Here is a 16,248-nt window from a genome sequence, read left to right on the forward strand (position 1 = left end):
TTCAGAGCTGCACTATGCACAAAGCGCTTCACCTCTTACAAGCCACCTCTGTGCGCGTGTGCGCGTCTTTCGGGTGGAGAAAGAGGGGGGAGAGGAGGATGTAGTTCCCGAAGTGACGGCGCGCTCAGCGCGATAGGGACAGGATAGTTTGTGGATGCGCAGGGATGAAACACGGAGCGGAGGAGGGGTGTGTCTCAAGCAAAGGAAGTACACGCAGAGAAAGAGAGGCCAGCCGGCATTCGCAGCCGTGTCCGACAAACGGTGCGGATGGGATGACTCGCAGTGGGGCCCCCGGCCATCACGCCACCTTCTATCAGAGACACAGAAGGCAGGGGGAGCGGGGGGGGAATGGCAAAAAAGGAGAGCGACGCCGCGGGGTAAACTGTCCCTCTCCCTATCCCCCGCTCCCCTCGTTGACGAGGCGACAACGCGGCGTAGGTTACGCCGCCAGGAGCGGGTGCGGGTCACCAGACGCGAGCGAATCAAACGTGGGATAGTGCACCCCATTTCCGTAGATCGGCCGGAAGGTTGGAAAGCTGGTAAGCCATACAACAATGGCAAGGCGCTGCGCCAACCGCTTGGCGACGCTCACCCATCGTCGTCCGCGACCGCCAGCAAGTCCACCGGGGTAGCTGATCGTAGTCATACTGTTGGTCTCGGCCTCGAGCTCCATCTTCACAAGTGGATCGCGGGCGGGTGAGAAGAGGTCCACAAAGTTCAGCCACTTTCCCAAGTCGTACGGGCTGCGATACGTGAAGGCGGTTAGCATGTACGTACGCTTGCGCCTAGCGTCCACGTGGATACTTTCAATCGCCGTCGTGTTCTCCAGCACCAGGCGCCTGTTCAGGTACAGGAAGAGGGACATGCAGAGGCACACGATGATGGTCAAGCCTAATGCCAGAATGGTCAAACGGGACGTGAGAAGGACGCCGGCTGGGCCGTAGGGCAAACGGAAAACACGCAGCTCTGCCTCCACCGCCTCCTTGTTCGGTGATCTCTTCCACTGCACCCGTAGTTGCCGCAACTGACGAGTGCTTCTACTTTGACGTATGAGCCCGTACCCCATGAAGGCAGACGCCAGCAGGGTGCCCACCCACAACCACCACACAAACAGAACGAAATAGCGCTGGTTGCCCGCGTCGACGCAGTTGTTGATCCACGGACAATGGTGGTCCATCTTCGTAACACACTCGTTGCATATGGTGCAATGGTGTTCCCGCGGCGCCTTCAGGCGGCGACAGTGGTGACAGTAGCGTCGCGGCGCGTCCAACACGCGGGCGGCGCGCATCCGCGGCGGGTACCGCTCAGCAGCGCCTGCGATAGCCTCCAGCTCGAAAAGAGTTTCCAGAGATGCCTCTGCCGTTGGACAATGCAGCTGACGAAGCCCGTGGCACGCTCGTCCGCGGAAAAAATCTCCTGCACTCCAGGTTAGATTGATGAGACAAGTGAGCAGGGATCGCACGCCCCCTTTGCAGCGTGCGACGTCGGCGGTTTCCTGGCGTAGTGGCACTGTGATATCAGAATCGTTGTTCGCGCTCGAGTTGGCCCCAAAGACAGGCAGGAAGCGAACTGCAGCGAAGTCGACCTTCTGAAGCGGTGGATGCGGCGATGCAGTCATTCCCGCAGCAGCTAGCAAAGGTGCTCGAGGAGGCGAAGAGGCGTTGGCTGCACCACCGAAGCGGCCTCCAGCTGCCTTCACGCCCTTGTCCGCAGAGGAAAGCGCGCGCTTCTCTGACGGGGCATCCCAAGCAAGAGTCCTCATCTCTTGCGTACAAGGATAGGCCGGTCGATCACCATCATCTTCCTCCACGCCGTCATCACCACTTTCCTCCGAGGAATTGAAATCGTCGTGAGGAGCTCCGGCCACGTTGGCGATGTGAGGACACCGATACGCGTACTCGGCCGGGGCCTTTCCAATTTTGCATGAGAAGACCGTTGCGCAGAAGAAGTTCACATAGATGTTGAAGGAAACAAAGACAACGAGACTTTGCAGGAGCACGTAGGAAGCCGCGCCTGGCGTAGTGAGCACCGGCACCACGTTGCGCGTGCAGATCACGACCGTAAAGGTGATGAGGGCCACGCCGAGCGCAACAACGGCCCAACTCACCGCCCGCGCCGATGAGGTCAACGGCGTTATGAGCCAGCGTTTTTGAAAAACAAGCCACAGGGCAACAACGTACTTGCGTCTCTGAATCGCGTAGCGCAGCAGCTCCCAGTCGTCCATCGCCGGCTTCGCGCACCACTCGCAGAGGCGCTATATCAGTGTGATTCGGATCAGCTATCCAACCCTTGCCAGCGTTTTTCACTCTGTCTGCGTGTGGGTAAGGAAATGTGGAGAAATGGAGGAGGGAGCTTCCTGCCTGCCTACCCGGCATTGTGTGTGTGTAAGTGTGTGTGTACATGCTTAGGACAACAGGGAGGGTTCACGAGAGCCGTATAAGAGAAGGGCGCAGCAGCCAGTGAGCGGTGTCGCGACGTGAAATATCTTCACCAGCGCTACGACGGTGAAGAGCAAGACACAGAAAACCAACGGCTCGGTTAGGCTGATGAGCCCCACCCCTCCCATGCACAGTAGTCGACGGCAAAGGGGAGAAATCACTCAGGACCACTTCCCTTCCCCCGACACCCCTCCTCAGAGGGGGAGGGCGGGGCGCAGCCTCCCCACGCCGCTCGACAGTCCGAGGTCCGGGCGAGACACGCTCGAGGCGCGCTGGCATCATGCCCAGCATCAGGATTGTCCATGCGTGCGCTCGGTCGAGAGCCGATCCGACGCAGTGGCAGGCACGACATGACCGTCGGCATCCGTCTCTGTGCATCGCTTTCTCCCCCCTCCCTTCTGCTACGCGCTTGAGCCTGCGTCGCCGCCAGGAGCGGCTAGGCATCTGGTAGGAATAGGGAGAGAGAGATTGGGGGGGGGCAGCGGCTGCGTGATCCCCTCCCTCCCCTCAACCCCTACACATACACACACAGATACGGCGCACAGAAAGGCTTGGAGAGAAGAGGGATACTGAGAACATTTTCAGCGGTCGCCAGAGACTACAGCGGTGATGCACCAACACGCGTGTTCTGGCGAGCGAAAGTGACGATCACGTGGCCGACCTGCGTGTGCTAGGTGGTTTACTGTGGTGGTGTTGACACCGCGCTCCCCGTGATTGCCTTGGCGTGCTTGGCGGATGGTGCGCGCTTTGGCGGGTCTCGGGGCTTGCGACGCCTCCGCAGCTCCGCGATGTAGTTCCGCATGAGGCGATACTTGGGTGGGCCGGTGAGGTGGTACAGGTACTCGTAGCTATAGATGCCGCCACTGTGGTCGTCGGAGAAGACGAAGCGCAACGCGTAGTTACCGATGGGAATCACCTTTGTCACTGTGATACCGCGGCGACCGTAGATGACGATGTCGCTGCCACTGAAGGTACCATCGGTGCTGGGGGTGTACGCGCGCAGGTACTCAGCCAGTGCGCGTGTCCGAAGGGGGATGTCTGAAGGGCTGCATCGCGACTGGGGAGCCGGCGAAGGCGCGCTCATCCGCTCTCCATGTCGCGCCAAATCGATAGAGGCGATGAATGTTTCCGCCGCCTGCGACGAGGCTGTTGATTCCGCCCATGACGAACGGGCAGCTGCCGAAGAGGCCTGGCCACTCAAGGCGTCAGGCGGCTCGCTCTCATCGCGCACACCTGCATCGAGCGCGAGGGTGCGCATCGCCTCGACAGCCTCCTCGGGCCACGTGAACTCGACGTACTGTCGCGACTTGTCAATTTTGACGCTGGTCGGTACAAGACGCTGCCGCACGTTTCGTTGAGCCGCGAGGCGCTCTGCCAGGCTGATATTGGAGGCGCGCTGCGGCACAAGTTTGCGCCGTCGCTCCGTCACAAGCTTGCCATCTGCAAGCCAGACCTTTTCAGTGAGCTGCGATACCTTCGAGGCGACGGAATCCCCCAACTTGCTGACAAAAGAGGCGGTGAGGAAGCGCCGAGCTGTGGCGGAGGCGCACGCCGCGCGCAGGCAGCGTAGACACGATGTAGACATGACTGCAGCGGTGGCACAGGTGTGGTGCGCCGTGCGGTGTACTTGGGCCAGCATACGGGAGGAGCGGGGGTAAAATGCAATTCAATACAATGCGATGCAGAAGGCGCGTCTATGCGACCACCACCGCCACCACGAGCAGCAGCAGCAGCAGCAGCAGCGGCAATCTCTTGCTTGGTGTGCTCTGAGCCGAGGTACAGTTCACTCGCCGTCGAAAGGGCCACTGACAGCAAGGGAAAGGGGAGCACACGCGCTAACTGACTGCTTGGTGGTGTATCCACGCAGGTGCCTAAGCAAGGCGGTGCGCAGTCGTTGCGGGCCAGCGAGTGCATCTGGAAATGGGCGCGGTAGTGGGCGACCCCTTTCCCTCACGTTTCTTCGCCCTCCCGTGTCAGAAGCGCGTTCCGTTTGGGAAGCACCTATGCCGAACACCGCTTCCGCCTGATGCCACTTCGAGGGGGGAGTCGAAAGGGCAGTCGAGGGTGAGCGCCTTCACTTCGCTTTTTTTGTTGTTGCTCTCCTCTGACGCCTTGTCGCCTGCACCGTTTTCCGCCGCCGATAATCAATGCGACCCGCACTGGGCTAAGCAGCAGAGGCTGCGGCGCTGATACAGAAGGGGAAAAAGAGGGGCACACACGGCAAGATCGCCCGTGCCGTTCTCGCTCCTGTGCAACTTATCGCCGTAAGGCGCTACTGCTGCCCCCTCGCCACGCCCAGCGACGCTCTCGCATTCCCTCGACTATGCCGCTTTCCATCACCGCGTCCTGCTCTGACGTACCCCAGATGAGCTTCCGACGACGACACACAAATCGCTGAAACCACCAGTCGCCCACTGAGGCCGGTACGGCGCCGTGCAGGAAGCGGAAGAAGAGGCGGGTGAGGAAGCGGTCAAGGTGCATGCCGACCCGGCACATGGCCATGTAGTTTGTCGAGACCAACAGATCTGTCTCCGCCGCGTCGACAAGGCGCGCGCTGGCGGTCTCGGACGGAAATGACGTCGTTGACGTCGCGATCGTGGAACTAAGGCTGCCGGTAGCCTTGGTCGTGGTGCTCCGAAAGAGCTCCTGGTCATCTGCAGCAACACTGCTACGCCGCGCAGCGGCTAAGGAGCTCGCTGTTTGCGAGGGCACCTTTTCGATGAACAAGAGGACCAAGTCGTCGGGCATGGATAGCGTCCGCGGTGGCCGTGCCGGCGAGGACGACGGCGCTCGCTGGAAGAAAAAGCGGCGCAAATTCTCTCCCTCTGCCGAATCGAAGGAAGCGAAGTGGATTCGATGGAGGTCCAGACCCTTCGCCATGGCGTCCTCCACTTCACCTGCCGCGTAGTCGAGGAGGCCAAAGAAACTGAAGTTGCGCTCCAGCACATACCGCACGCGCGCCTGACACAACAGACAATGCCCATCAAAGATCAACAGATTACGCGGCAGCTGTGCCAGCAGCTGTTTGCAGTGAGTCCCGCGAAAACGCATCATTCGCTGCTATTTGGCTGCGTGTGCCACAGCACGAGGGCGACGGCGCGTGTGCTCGCCGCGATGTGCGTGCGGCGGGTGTGAAGCGACAGCGGCAACACGTGAGAGGATAAAGAGATCCACGAAAGGGTTTCACACACCATGGCGTATGCATTCGCTGTCAGCATTCGGGCCACGACCCTTCGCCCACACAGGCAGACACGCCCACAGCAAATATGTGCGCGCGACGGAGAGCCGCAGCGGGGCTCGGTGCAGCGCTCACATCCACGAAATTCTCCAGCCTCCAGGGGGGCGAATGGTGGTGTTGCTTGCATGGCGCCATCGTCTGCGGAGGACGTAAGGCGTGTGAGGCCATCCGAAAGGAAGCTGCAGCGCAGCCCGGGCGTCTTCAGGGGCACCGCCCTCAGCCACACGTTCCTCCTCTGGAGGCGAACACAATTGCGGCGATGGCCTGAGAAAACGGTGACCCTTCGATTTCGGGGCCCCTCTGCGTCGAACCTCTTCGGTGCAGTGCTCTACCGCGTGACGCCACCAGCCAACGCCACCTACGCGCATTGCCTCTTGGTAGTTGGCTGGCGCCTAGACTGCCTTGCGGGGGAGGGGGCAAGGACCCCAGGGAGTCGACTGTACAACGGTGAGGGCCGATGCAAGAGGGGCATAGTGGGCATGCGCTTTCGTGCGCTCCATCGACCCGAATGAAAGAGCTTCACAGTCGTTACGCCAACATCCAGGCTGCCGAAGAGGCACGACGCGACCTATCCTCCTCCTCAGATGCCTTGTCGCGTACAGCCGCAGAGGCGTCGACAGCTCCGTTGTGTTTCATGTCGTGGAGCGACGTCCCACTATGGGAGATGTCGAGACTTTTGAGTGAGAAAAAGCAGTAGCAATGACGACACGGAGGCGTGTGTACATCCGACGAGGCCACGATTGAGGAAAGAAAAGACGGGGAGGAGAGTGGGCGGGGACAAGAAGGGAGGCTCAAAACAACGAAGGGAGTTCAGGAGAAAAGACGGAGATGCGGGAGCGGAAGAAAACGCCGCCGCTCTCTGTGAGTCTACATCGTCAGCGAGGGCGTATCAAGAAAAACGTTTTACAAAAGAGACCGACATCCAGCAGTGAAGGGATAGCCAGGCGAAAAGACGGCGCCCCTCCGTCAGGTTCATCGGTGTTGGCGCGGGGGAGTCCGTCTGGTACGAAAGGAAAGGTGCGCAGAGTCGTACGCACTCACGGCGTCACAACGCGAAGAAAAGGGGAGAGCCAAAAGGGAGCATCGACGCTGGAGATGGGAGCGCCTCAGTGCTTCTCCTGAGTGTGGCACAGATTTCGTACATGTCTCTTCGCCGTACCTCTTCCCTCTGTTCTTCACAAACACAAGCACTTGAGCACAGACATAGGCAATCCCACTGTGCTATGCAGTCACAGGCACGGCCCGCGTCTCCAGCTCTGATCCCCTGCCCCGCAGGTTGCGTTGCACCCCCTTTTATGACGGTTGCCTCGCCGTGCACCCCTCGGGGCGGTGCTCAGCCTCCCTCCACAGAGAGCGGGGCGCAGGAACCCTCCTCACCTTCCCCTCCCGCACACATCCACACACAAACAGAGACACCGCACGCGCTGAAAGTTGCGTTTCTATTGCCGATGGGGGAGGGGGGTATGGAAGGCAGGGGAGGCTGCGAGGGAGAGACAGAGCGAAGGAGGGCGACACCCCGAAAGAAAAGAGGAAGAATCGTTTGCAGGGACAGCAGAGGCGCGTTGGTTGTGCGCTGGCGTACAGGAGAGGCGGTAAGTGCGCGATCGGCTCTGCTGTCTTTTTTCTTCTCTCTCGGAGGCTGTCTGCTGTAATGGTGGCGTGCGTATTCCTCCCATTAGTCTCATGCGCGGTGGGGCGCACACGCCTTCATTCGGCACGCACTCGATCGAAGGAGGAGAGGCGGAGGCTCTCGTGCGATGCCGGGAGCTACAAAACCACTCACCCGAGCCGACCGTGAGCGTGCCAACGGCGCGAATCTTCTTGTGGTGCATGTCCAGATGGATGAGCCAGGGGGCGCCCCCACTACCACTTCACGACACGAAGGTGTAGTACGTCCACCTCCGTGTGGCCGCTTTCCCACCCACTCCAAAGGGTCCCCCTCTCATCGCCGCGCCCAGTCACCGCCGTCATGGGCTTCTCCTACCCTCAGCTGGCACACGTTTCACCTCCCCGCCTTCTCGCCGTAGCAGTCCTAAAGCTTTTCCTTATCGTAGGTAGAGCGGTGCGCTTCGTAGTGCTGCACCAGCAGCGCCCTCTGCCGCTCCAGCTCTGGCGTTGGGTGCTCAAAGACATCATCGCACATGGTGGATACCGGCCATGCAGGCAGCTTCTCCTGCCGACGCAGCTCGCTCAGTACCTCCTTTCGCGTCTTCTCGACGATTTCTTTCGACTGCTCGGGCGTCCACCAGTCGCGCCTCGCCATGAACTGCTCAAAGCGCGTGATGGGGCTAAAAGTCTCTGCGAAGTGCGCTATTTCGTCCCGCGAGCGGTATGCGGTGCTGTCGTCTGAGGTGGAGTGGTGCGAGAGACGGTACGTCAGCGCCTCCACCAGGACGGGCCGGTGCCGGGTCAAGATCATCTCACGCGCCTTGCGCACCGTGTGGTACACCGCCAATGCGTCGATGCCGTCGACGCGGGCGGCCGGCATCCCGTAGCCTACCGCCCGGCTCAAGATGCCGTCTCCCGTGTACTGGCTGTGGGTCGGCGTCGAGATGGCGTAGCCATTGTTGCGCACAAAGAAGAGGGTGTGAGAGCCGACAGTGCTTGCAAAGTTCAGCCCCGCGTGAAAGTCCCCTTCGCTCGCTGCGCCTTCGCCGAAGAACGTGGCGCATATGCGCGCCTGCGGAGCCGTCGACAGCAGCGTGCCGGACGGCAGGCGTGTCTCCAGCGCCTGATTCTCGAGGCGAAACGCGTAGCCGGCGCCGGCCCCGTGCGGGATCTGGGTGGCTAGCGGGGAGCTTACCATTTGTGCATGCAGGCGCTTGCTGCCGTAGTGAATGGGCATCTGGCGGCCTTTCAAGTCGCACTCGCAGTTGCCCATGCACTGCGCGATGAACTCGGGTATGGTGTAGCCGCGGTACGTCAAGATGCCCGCCTCTCGGTACTGCGCAAAGATCTCATCGTTGCTGGCCAGCCCAGCCGCCGCGCCGATCACGGCCGCCTCCTCACCGAACATCGTCATGTAGAAGGAGATGCGGCCCTGTCGTTGCGCTTCCAGCATGATTTTATCCATAGTGTTGTGTGTCAGCATTGCTGACATCATGCGCTCGGCCACCTGGCGAGTGATGACGCTTGCTTCATCCTCGACGAGGTAGCGAAAGGAATCATTATTTTCGGCGCTCTGCAGATCGGCTTTACCAGCTTTATTGGCGTCTGGAGATGCAGGCGCAGTGGTGCCACCGTGAGTCGTGTCTTCGCCAGCGACCCGGCCACGTAAGTCCAGCACGTGAAAAATAGGTGCGGCTGGGTCGGGCTCATCGTTGAATGTTAACGTGCTTGTAGTCACTGGGCCATCCATAAAATCGACGTTCCACACTTTCTGCACTTGGCGGAACGCGTCACTTAGCAAGGGACGGCCGGCGACGGCAGCGGCGAGCGAGTTGCAGTGCACTGCACGAGAGATGCGGAACATTATGCGGATCGAAAACAAAAAGCGTTGTGTGGGTAAGGTGGGAGATAGGAGACGTGGGAGACAACAGAAAGGACTGTAAGTGCGATGATGTGTGTGCGCGTGTGTGTCTGCGCAGATGCCACTCAATGGACGTCGCACACACACACACACGCGAGAGAGAGCGAGAGGAAGACGAAAAAAAACAAAGAGAAGAAGGCGTTTGCAAAGCGTGACAGTTGAGGAGAGGGAGAGAGAAAAAGAATCAATTTGGTTCTAAAATGTTACAGAGAAACAGATGTGCGCGCACACAGGCACATACAGACACAGATGTAGACACACAGACAGACCGACGGGGATCGGTGTGTGTGTGTGTGTGGTGAAAGAAGAGAGAGGAAAGAGGGGTGAGTGGGGGTTGGGTGGACGAGGGGTTCGTTTCCGTCCGCTGCGTTCGTTGATGGCGTTGGGCTCGGCAAGATCCCAGAGAGGGCTGGAAGGCTGCGCAGTGTAAAGAAGGCGTACGTGCGTGCTCAAAGGTGCGACGATGACCTCGTCAGGCCCGCTGCTCCGCCAGAGTCAGATCCGCACACGCGAGCACACCGGTGGTCACAGTCGATGAAGCGCGCGTGCGAAGTGAACGGAACAGGCCGTTGGCGTAAAGAGTGTGGGATAGGGGCTTGACGGTAGAAAGCAGATGAAGGATGTGATGCATAGGGGCGGCTGTAACAAAGAGCCGGCAAGCGCGATGACATGGAGCAACCGAAGGGGGCGGGGCGGGAGTCTGTCATGCAGGTGTGCGCTGCAGCATTGTCGATATAACAAAGGAGAGAAGTGACAGCGACAGAGAGGTGAGGGTGTGGTGCCGGCACACGCGCGCACATAGGCACACGCACACACGCTTGGAAAGAGTGAGCAGTAGCCTTGAGTGAGCTAGACGCGCTTGCGCACCGCGATCAAGCAGTCAGCCTTTTCCCCTCCTCCTCCTCCTCCCCGCACCGTAACGCTAGGAGTGTAGCCAGTGCGCACGCGGGTGTGCGCTGCTAAGAGACCTCGTCACCGGAGAAGAAGACAGCAGCAGCCATTGTACACTGCACGCTGTACAGGCTCAGTCGCCTTCTGTGATTTAGTGACGTACGTTTGGGAACCAAAACCGTAGCGGTCCAGCCCCTCTCTGGAACGTCGCGCGTACAGCGTCCTGAGGGGGGCATTGGCCATCCTTTCGGGCATTTCTCTGCCTCCCTGAGGTTATCTTCTCCTTTGCGCCGATCGATGAGGGGTATCGTTGTCTACGTGTGTGCCCCAAGCTCCTTTACGGCGCCAGGGACTCAGTCGTCGCCTTCTCGCTGTACACGGGCGGGGGGGAGGGGGTATGTGAGGAGCAAAGAGAAGGGGGGAAGCACGTGCACACAGTTTAGCCTCCTCCCCCTCCCCCCCCATACTCGTCCTCTCGCACCCCTGAATGAAGGCACGCAAGTGCACGCCAAGCAAGTACATACAACTACAGGTATGTGTACTGGAGAGAGAGACGTACACACACGCACACACAGGCGACCCTCACGGACGCATGCAAAGATACACACATGATGGCAGCAGCGCAACTCGCATGGTGTGGCAGTAGTAATCTACATCAAGGCAATCCCCTTCCGTCACCTCGCCGGTTGCCGCCCCGGCCTCGCCATACCCCGCATCCTCGGCAGCCTCCACCGTCTCCGGCACACAAACAAGCACGCACGCACGCATTCGGGCTGATTGAGAAGCGGTCACTCTGCCCACGTCGTCGTTGCTGGCCTCGTGGCAATCGATGAGACTGCGGTAGCACATTATGCCTCCGTAAGGTCATCGTTATAGTAAAGATGTATGGCAGGGATGTAGTAGTCTGCGTTGAGGCCCAATTCCTCGAAGGAGTCCGCCTCGTCGTGTATGCCGTTGTCCTCGAGCGTGCGGGACATGTCGAGCTCACGTGGATCCGGATCCAGCCTCACCCACGTATAGCTGCGCGCGTGCGCGTTAATGGAGAGGTATCGCTCGCGTAGGAGCTCTTCTAATGTTTCCTCCGCGCATACCTCCAGCGTTGTCTCGTCGCCGGTGAGTGTATTAACAATGCGGATGCGGCGCGTACGACTCGTCAGGGCTCCGATGACGTACTGCGGGTCCTTCCACCACGGGATGTCGTAGTGGAGGTCGATATTGGAGTCGGGGTAGATGGTGGGCATGTGGGGCACGCGACCCAGCGGCATCGTATACGTGCGCATGCCACTAGTGACATCTACGCACGTCCTAAGATCATCTGCCTCGGCATCCCACCAGTGCGAGATGTCAGTGCCGGCCACTTGGACTAGCGGCTTGGTGAGGTGTGCGAACTTTGGTGTGTCTTTGTAGGCGGCGATGAGGGGTGTCAGGTCGAGAACCTTACCGTTTAGTGACACGTACGCGTCGTCGTGGAAGGCGTGCTCGCGCACCTCCTTGGCCGTGTAGAAGCGCGACATGAAGGAAAGGCCGGCCGAGGAAAGGCGCACACAAACACAGCCGCCTTCACAGATACGCACAGCGTCTCGGGCCCCTCGGCGTGCCTCTTTTTTTTTCGTGGGTTCTCCGAGAAGTCAGCGCCAAACGCGCGTGCGAAAGAAAGCGCACGTCTCGCGCGTCTTTTCCCTTGGCAGGGATCGAGTGTAGGAGGTCCGATCGACGGAGGTAAAAGATGGAGCCGCGCGCACGTCACCTCACGACCGGGAGCAGTGCAGCGAGGTATAATGGAGATGGAGCTGATCGATGTGGCACTGCCCAATGAGTAGAAAGAGGGGAGGAGGGTGGAATCAGAGGTGTAGTGGGCGAGGGAGCGCAGCGACGCGCCAATGTCACAGCCCCTCAGGTCAATGTGGTGGCCTCTGCAGTAAGAGGAAGCGAAAAAGGTCAACGGCATCTCTCCTCTTCGCTTTAGCGAGGTATGAGAAACGTCACACGTGTGAACGCTTCCACGTGAGCTTCGCTGCCTCCAACTCTGAGGATGGCATTCGCAATGCCGCTGCTCGGCGGGCCCCTTTTTTTCGTTGCTTCATACGCTGCGAGGGCTGCTCTGTGCACGTTAGACCCACGCTGCCATCCGTCAGCACCGGACTGGGCGAGGCGGGGAGGGGAGGGGGGGGCGAAAAAAAAAGGTGTGGGAAGAGGGGTGGCGACGGCGGCGTTGAGGGGCAGAGAGTCCGCACAAATACACACACCCACACCCACAGACACACACACACACACACGAGTGCACCTATGACTTGTGCGAGGGAGAACAACACAGGAAATACAAACGACAACGACAGGGAGAGAGAGAGGGAGGGGGAGGAGGCGAACAATGAAGTGGAACGCATAGCGAGGAATGAGGGGATGGGCGCAGTACTGAAGGGAGAGCACACACGTACACGGAAAAAAAACAAGGAATACTACACCATACGAGCAGATGTGATGCGTGCACAACGTCGGAAACGTTCCAGAAAAGAGTGGGAAAGGGGGAAGGTGCACACACTTATACACATCCATACGCGTGCGCGTGCAGGCATCCTTCAAAGACAGCGAAAAACATGACAGGGCGGGCCGCGAGGGGGCAAAGGGGGGAGGAAGGAAGGAGAGGGACAGCAGCTTTGCCGACGGTGGCCCGGATCAAAGGCTCCGCAGGCAAATATTTGCAATCCAACATGAGCACAGAGGGAATGGCGAAGGACACGGGGAAGAGGCTAGAGCCAGCAGAGGTGACCATGGCGAAGCACAGAGAGCCATCCATGAACACCAACACCCGCGCGAGCGCACACAGGCGCAGGGAGAGAGAGAGACGGGGATCAACAAGGACGTCACCCAGGCATTACACGCCAAAGTTAAGCTGCGCGACGCACATCCATCTCCAGCGCTGAGCTCGAGCAGAGGTAGCGAGAGCTGCCTGAGGAAAGAGCGCGGGGGGATAGGTGTCCTGGGGCTTTATCCGACCCACCCCCGCCGCCACGTTCCTATTCTTCAGAACCCACCCTCATCGCCTCACAGGAGCATCGAAGCTGCCCAACCGTTCCTATTGTGAACCACCAGTGTTGCTGTAGAGTCACTGTCGGCGCTCGGCGACCGTTGCTCCGCCGCCACATCGCCGTAGGCGATGCTCCACTCGTACCACACCTTCTGTTTCTCCAGACTCCTCCGGCGAACGAGCTGCACGCGGATGGCGACCGTGCCGCTTTGCGTGGTTGCCGCTTTCGCCACTTCGAGCAGCTCCGCTTGCTGGGTCGGCTCCAGCGCAAAGACGCACGGAAACCAACTGTACATGTCCTCTGTTCGATCCACAGGGGCGGTGGAGATAATCGTTGCTGGCGAGGTCTCCGACTGGTAGAGCACAGCAGAGAAGTAGCCGGCCAAGCCGCAGCAGCGGCCACACGGCGGAACCATGAAGACAAGGCTCGCCGACCGCTCAAGCGAGACGGGCACGCGTCGATTCACCGTGTCGCCGTCGGGCTGGCGGCGATCACTGCCGCCACTGGTGAGCTTGTGCTCGAAGGTCCAGCACGGCTGTGGTGGAGCCAGTGTGACGGCTCTACTAAGGTTCGTCACGAGCAGCGTATGATTAAGAGCGGCGTGGTGGTCGTTGCAGCCTGGCGGTGGCACTGTCAAGCCCTTCACTGCCGCCTCCGTCAGCGCGGCATTCAAGGCGGCTGACATGAGTGGTGCCACCCAGGCGGTGTATTCCTGTGGAATACACGTCAAATACGGGTTGGGAGCGATGCCGCGGCGACGCTCGATGTCTTCAAGCTGGACGTGGAAGGCCTCGATGCACTCCGGGCTGAGCTCATTGTCCCCTAGGCTCCCCAGCAACTCCGACAGGATGAGGTCGCACAGACCGAAGTCGGCCGGCAAACTCAGAGAGCCGCTTTCCGCATCGATGGCAAGAGTACGCCCGTCAGCGACAATCACCTCGAGCGTGTGGCCAAAGGTGTACGCCAGCTGCGTCCACTCCGGGTCGTTCGCCCACCGCATACGGGTGAATGCGGCGGCTGGGCGATTCTTTTCGATGGCAAATATGCGCAATCGCACCCCGAGCGCAGAGACGGCGTTGAGGCACTCGTCGATCAATGGACCGCGGCCGCAGCCGAGCAGCACGAGATGAAGTGTCCGCTCGTCCCCTGAGGAGACGGGAACTCGCTGCGTGACGCCGTACTTCGCGAAGAAAGCTTTGTTCTGCTGCGCGTGCTGCTGCTCCGGCCCGGCGGCGTACCAGTCCTGTACATAGTGAAAAACGGCCTCGCGGTACTGCCGGTACTTTCGTGCGTCGCGCTCGAACACCTCGTAGACGCCGCTCGACAGCTGGTGGCTCAGCGGCTGTAGTGGCAACTGCAGTTGGCCCTCAAACGGGGCGAAGACGTCTCGGGCCGGCTCTTCGACACCCCTGAAGTGCAGGTAGTTGAGCAGCGGGTATTGGTCAAAGAAGGTGCGATCGAACACCGGCATCGCGCGGCGGCGGAGCAGCTCCACAATGAAGGTGAGTGCGCTCACAAAGGGTGGGTAAGCACCAGCCCAGCGGGCGGCCAACATCGGCTGCAGATCCTCTGGCATCACGTAGGTGTAGCGGTGCCGCAGCACCTCAGTGCGGCGACAGTCGGCCGCCGCCTCGGACGAGGTGCCGGTCACCGAGCCGGGACCACTGGCGCCGCCCTCCGCCACCGCGCCCGAACTCGCGTCGTGGCTTGTCTTGGGCTCTGTAGGAGTATCGTACCAGTCACACAGCGAGTAGTCCGTTCGACTCTCCTCACTCTCGCTGTCTGTGTAGACCGGTGGTGCTCGCCGAAGCGGTGCGCTGCCCTCGTTGTTCTGGCGCGCCTGCGCCTCGTCAGCGTCCTCCGCTCCCAAAGTGGCGCTGAGGCGGTGCTGCAGATTTGCAGCAGTCCCAGCGGCGTCAGGACGGTAGTGCGGATGCTCGTGTGGCGCGACCCCGTGCGGTGCCAGACACGCCAGAAGCGCCGGGGCAGTGGGGCATTCGAAGCCTACAACGTCCTCACCAAACCACTCGCTCGGCAGCAGCATGTCCGGGCTCCATGACGAGTAGTATAGCAGCGCCATGAGCGACGCAGCCGCCTCGGTATGCACCAAGCCCGAACACGGCGCCTGGGCGCCGGATGTGCAGCTCATTGTGGAGCTTGTGACACTGCGCGGCGTATTGATCTGGTACATCACCCGCTGTGACTCTGTCTTGTGGGTGGAGTAGCCATAGAGTACGGCCTGACGGAGGTGCTGCAGCTGGTAGCGATGAGCAGCATTGCAGGCATCGCAGCGAACCCACACCTTCGCATAGGTGCACTGCTGAATGAAACGCAGCACCACGTCAGCGGCGAGACAGACGACGCGGATGTTGCGCTGGTCTTCCTCTTCGTGAGAGATTGGCTGTGTATCGCCACCCGCGTTAGTCGTGGCACCTCTACCTTTGTCTTCCTCATCGCCGTCGTCATCTCCACTGGACCACGCGGCGCCAGCCACATAAAAGGGAAGCGGCACCTGCACAGCGCGCAGGCACATAAAGGCTGCAAGGTCAAGTTGCTCAGCGATACGCCGCCGCTGCGCTCGTGTGGACCAACCTACCTCCGTCACGACCCCACTGATCGTCTGGCACCACTCCGACGGCATGTGCAGTGCGCCCCACGTCCCGGCCACCTCCCTCCGCCAAGCCTGATCTAGAACGTGTGGATCAGCTGTCATGTTCGGCGGAGGGCAAGGGCCGAGTAAGAGGGAGCTAAAGGGCAAGGAATCGTAGCTGGCACCACTGCTGGACACAGTGGCAGCGTGTAAGGCGCTGCGGTTCTGCGTGACGGCGAGGTCGCCGTTGTCGCTCAAGGACGAAGGGGACTTGAACTGTGGAAAGCGACCGAGAAAACAGGTACCGAACGCGGCACCCAACATGCGCGCCTGCTTGATGGAGCGCATTAGCGCCGGCTCTCCGGTGACGCCGTAAACACGCAGCGAAGCAGGAGAAAACATGCCGGTACTCGCCCACTGGCTGTGAAAGCGCTCTCTGCTGTGCAAGCAGTAGTCCTCCTCCATTGCCGATGGGGTCACCTGGGCCTCGGGGCCATTGCTGATGCAGCCTCCGTCGAGCGACATTTGGTTGCCAA

The 16,248-nt window shown here is 60.4% G+C and overlaps 6 protein-coding genes across 6 annotated transcripts; all 6 read right to left on the bottom strand.

Annotated features, from left to right (window-relative positions):
* Positions 1–439: 439 nt before the first annotated feature.
* Positions 440–2,224, bottom strand: LSCM1_04742 (uncharacterized protein; the record flags this gene model as incomplete). The annotated part of the gene is made up of 1 exon (XM_067322236.1): positions 440–2,224. One exon carries the CDS (start codon positions 2,222–2,224, stop codon positions 440–442), a length of 1,785 nt encoding a protein of 594 aa, XP_067179033.1.
* An 893-nt stretch (positions 2,225–3,117) lies between these two features.
* On the bottom strand, positions 3,118–4,023 carry LSCM1_04743 (uncharacterized protein; the record flags this gene model as incomplete). The annotated part of the gene is made up of 1 exon (XM_067322237.1): positions 3,118–4,023. One exon carries the CDS (start codon positions 4,021–4,023, stop codon positions 3,118–3,120), a length of 906 nt encoding a protein of 301 aa, XP_067179034.1.
* Positions 4,024–4,694: 671 nt separating this feature from the next.
* LSCM1_04744 (uncharacterized protein) lies at positions 4,695–5,492 on the bottom strand (the record flags this gene model as incomplete). The annotated part of the gene is made up of 1 exon (XM_067322238.1): positions 4,695–5,492. One exon carries the CDS (start codon positions 5,490–5,492, stop codon positions 4,695–4,697), a length of 798 nt encoding a protein of 265 aa, XP_067179035.1.
* A 2,216-nt stretch (positions 5,493–7,708) lies between these two features.
* LSCM1_04745 (uncharacterized protein) lies at positions 7,709–9,148 on the bottom strand (the record flags this gene model as incomplete). Its single annotated transcript, XM_067322239.1, has 1 exon — positions 7,709–9,148. One exon carries the CDS (start codon positions 9,146–9,148, stop codon positions 7,709–7,711), a length of 1,440 nt encoding a protein of 479 aa, XP_067179036.1.
* Positions 9,149–10,944: 1,796 nt separating this feature from the next.
* On the bottom strand, positions 10,945–11,610 carry LSCM1_04746 (uncharacterized protein; the record flags this gene model as incomplete). Its single annotated transcript, XM_067322240.1, has 1 exon — positions 10,945–11,610. One exon carries the CDS (start codon positions 11,608–11,610, stop codon positions 10,945–10,947), a length of 666 nt encoding a protein of 221 aa, XP_067179037.1.
* Positions 11,611–13,138: 1,528 nt separating this feature from the next.
* Positions 13,139–16,237, bottom strand: LSCM1_04747 (uncharacterized protein; the record flags this gene model as incomplete). Its single annotated transcript, XM_067322241.1, has 1 exon — positions 13,139–16,237. The coding sequence occupies one exon, from the start codon at positions 16,235–16,237 to the stop codon at positions 13,139–13,141; it is 3,099 nt and encodes a 1,032-aa protein (XP_067179038.1).
* Between the last annotated feature and the right edge of the window lie 11 nt (positions 16,238–16,248).

This window comes from Leishmania martiniquensis, chromosome 21 (assembly GCF_017916325.1).
Source record: "Leishmania martiniquensis isolate LSCM1 chromosome 21, whole genome shotgun sequence".
Lineage (NCBI taxonomy): Eukaryota > Euglenozoa > Kinetoplastea > Trypanosomatida > Trypanosomatidae > Leishmania > Leishmania martiniquensis.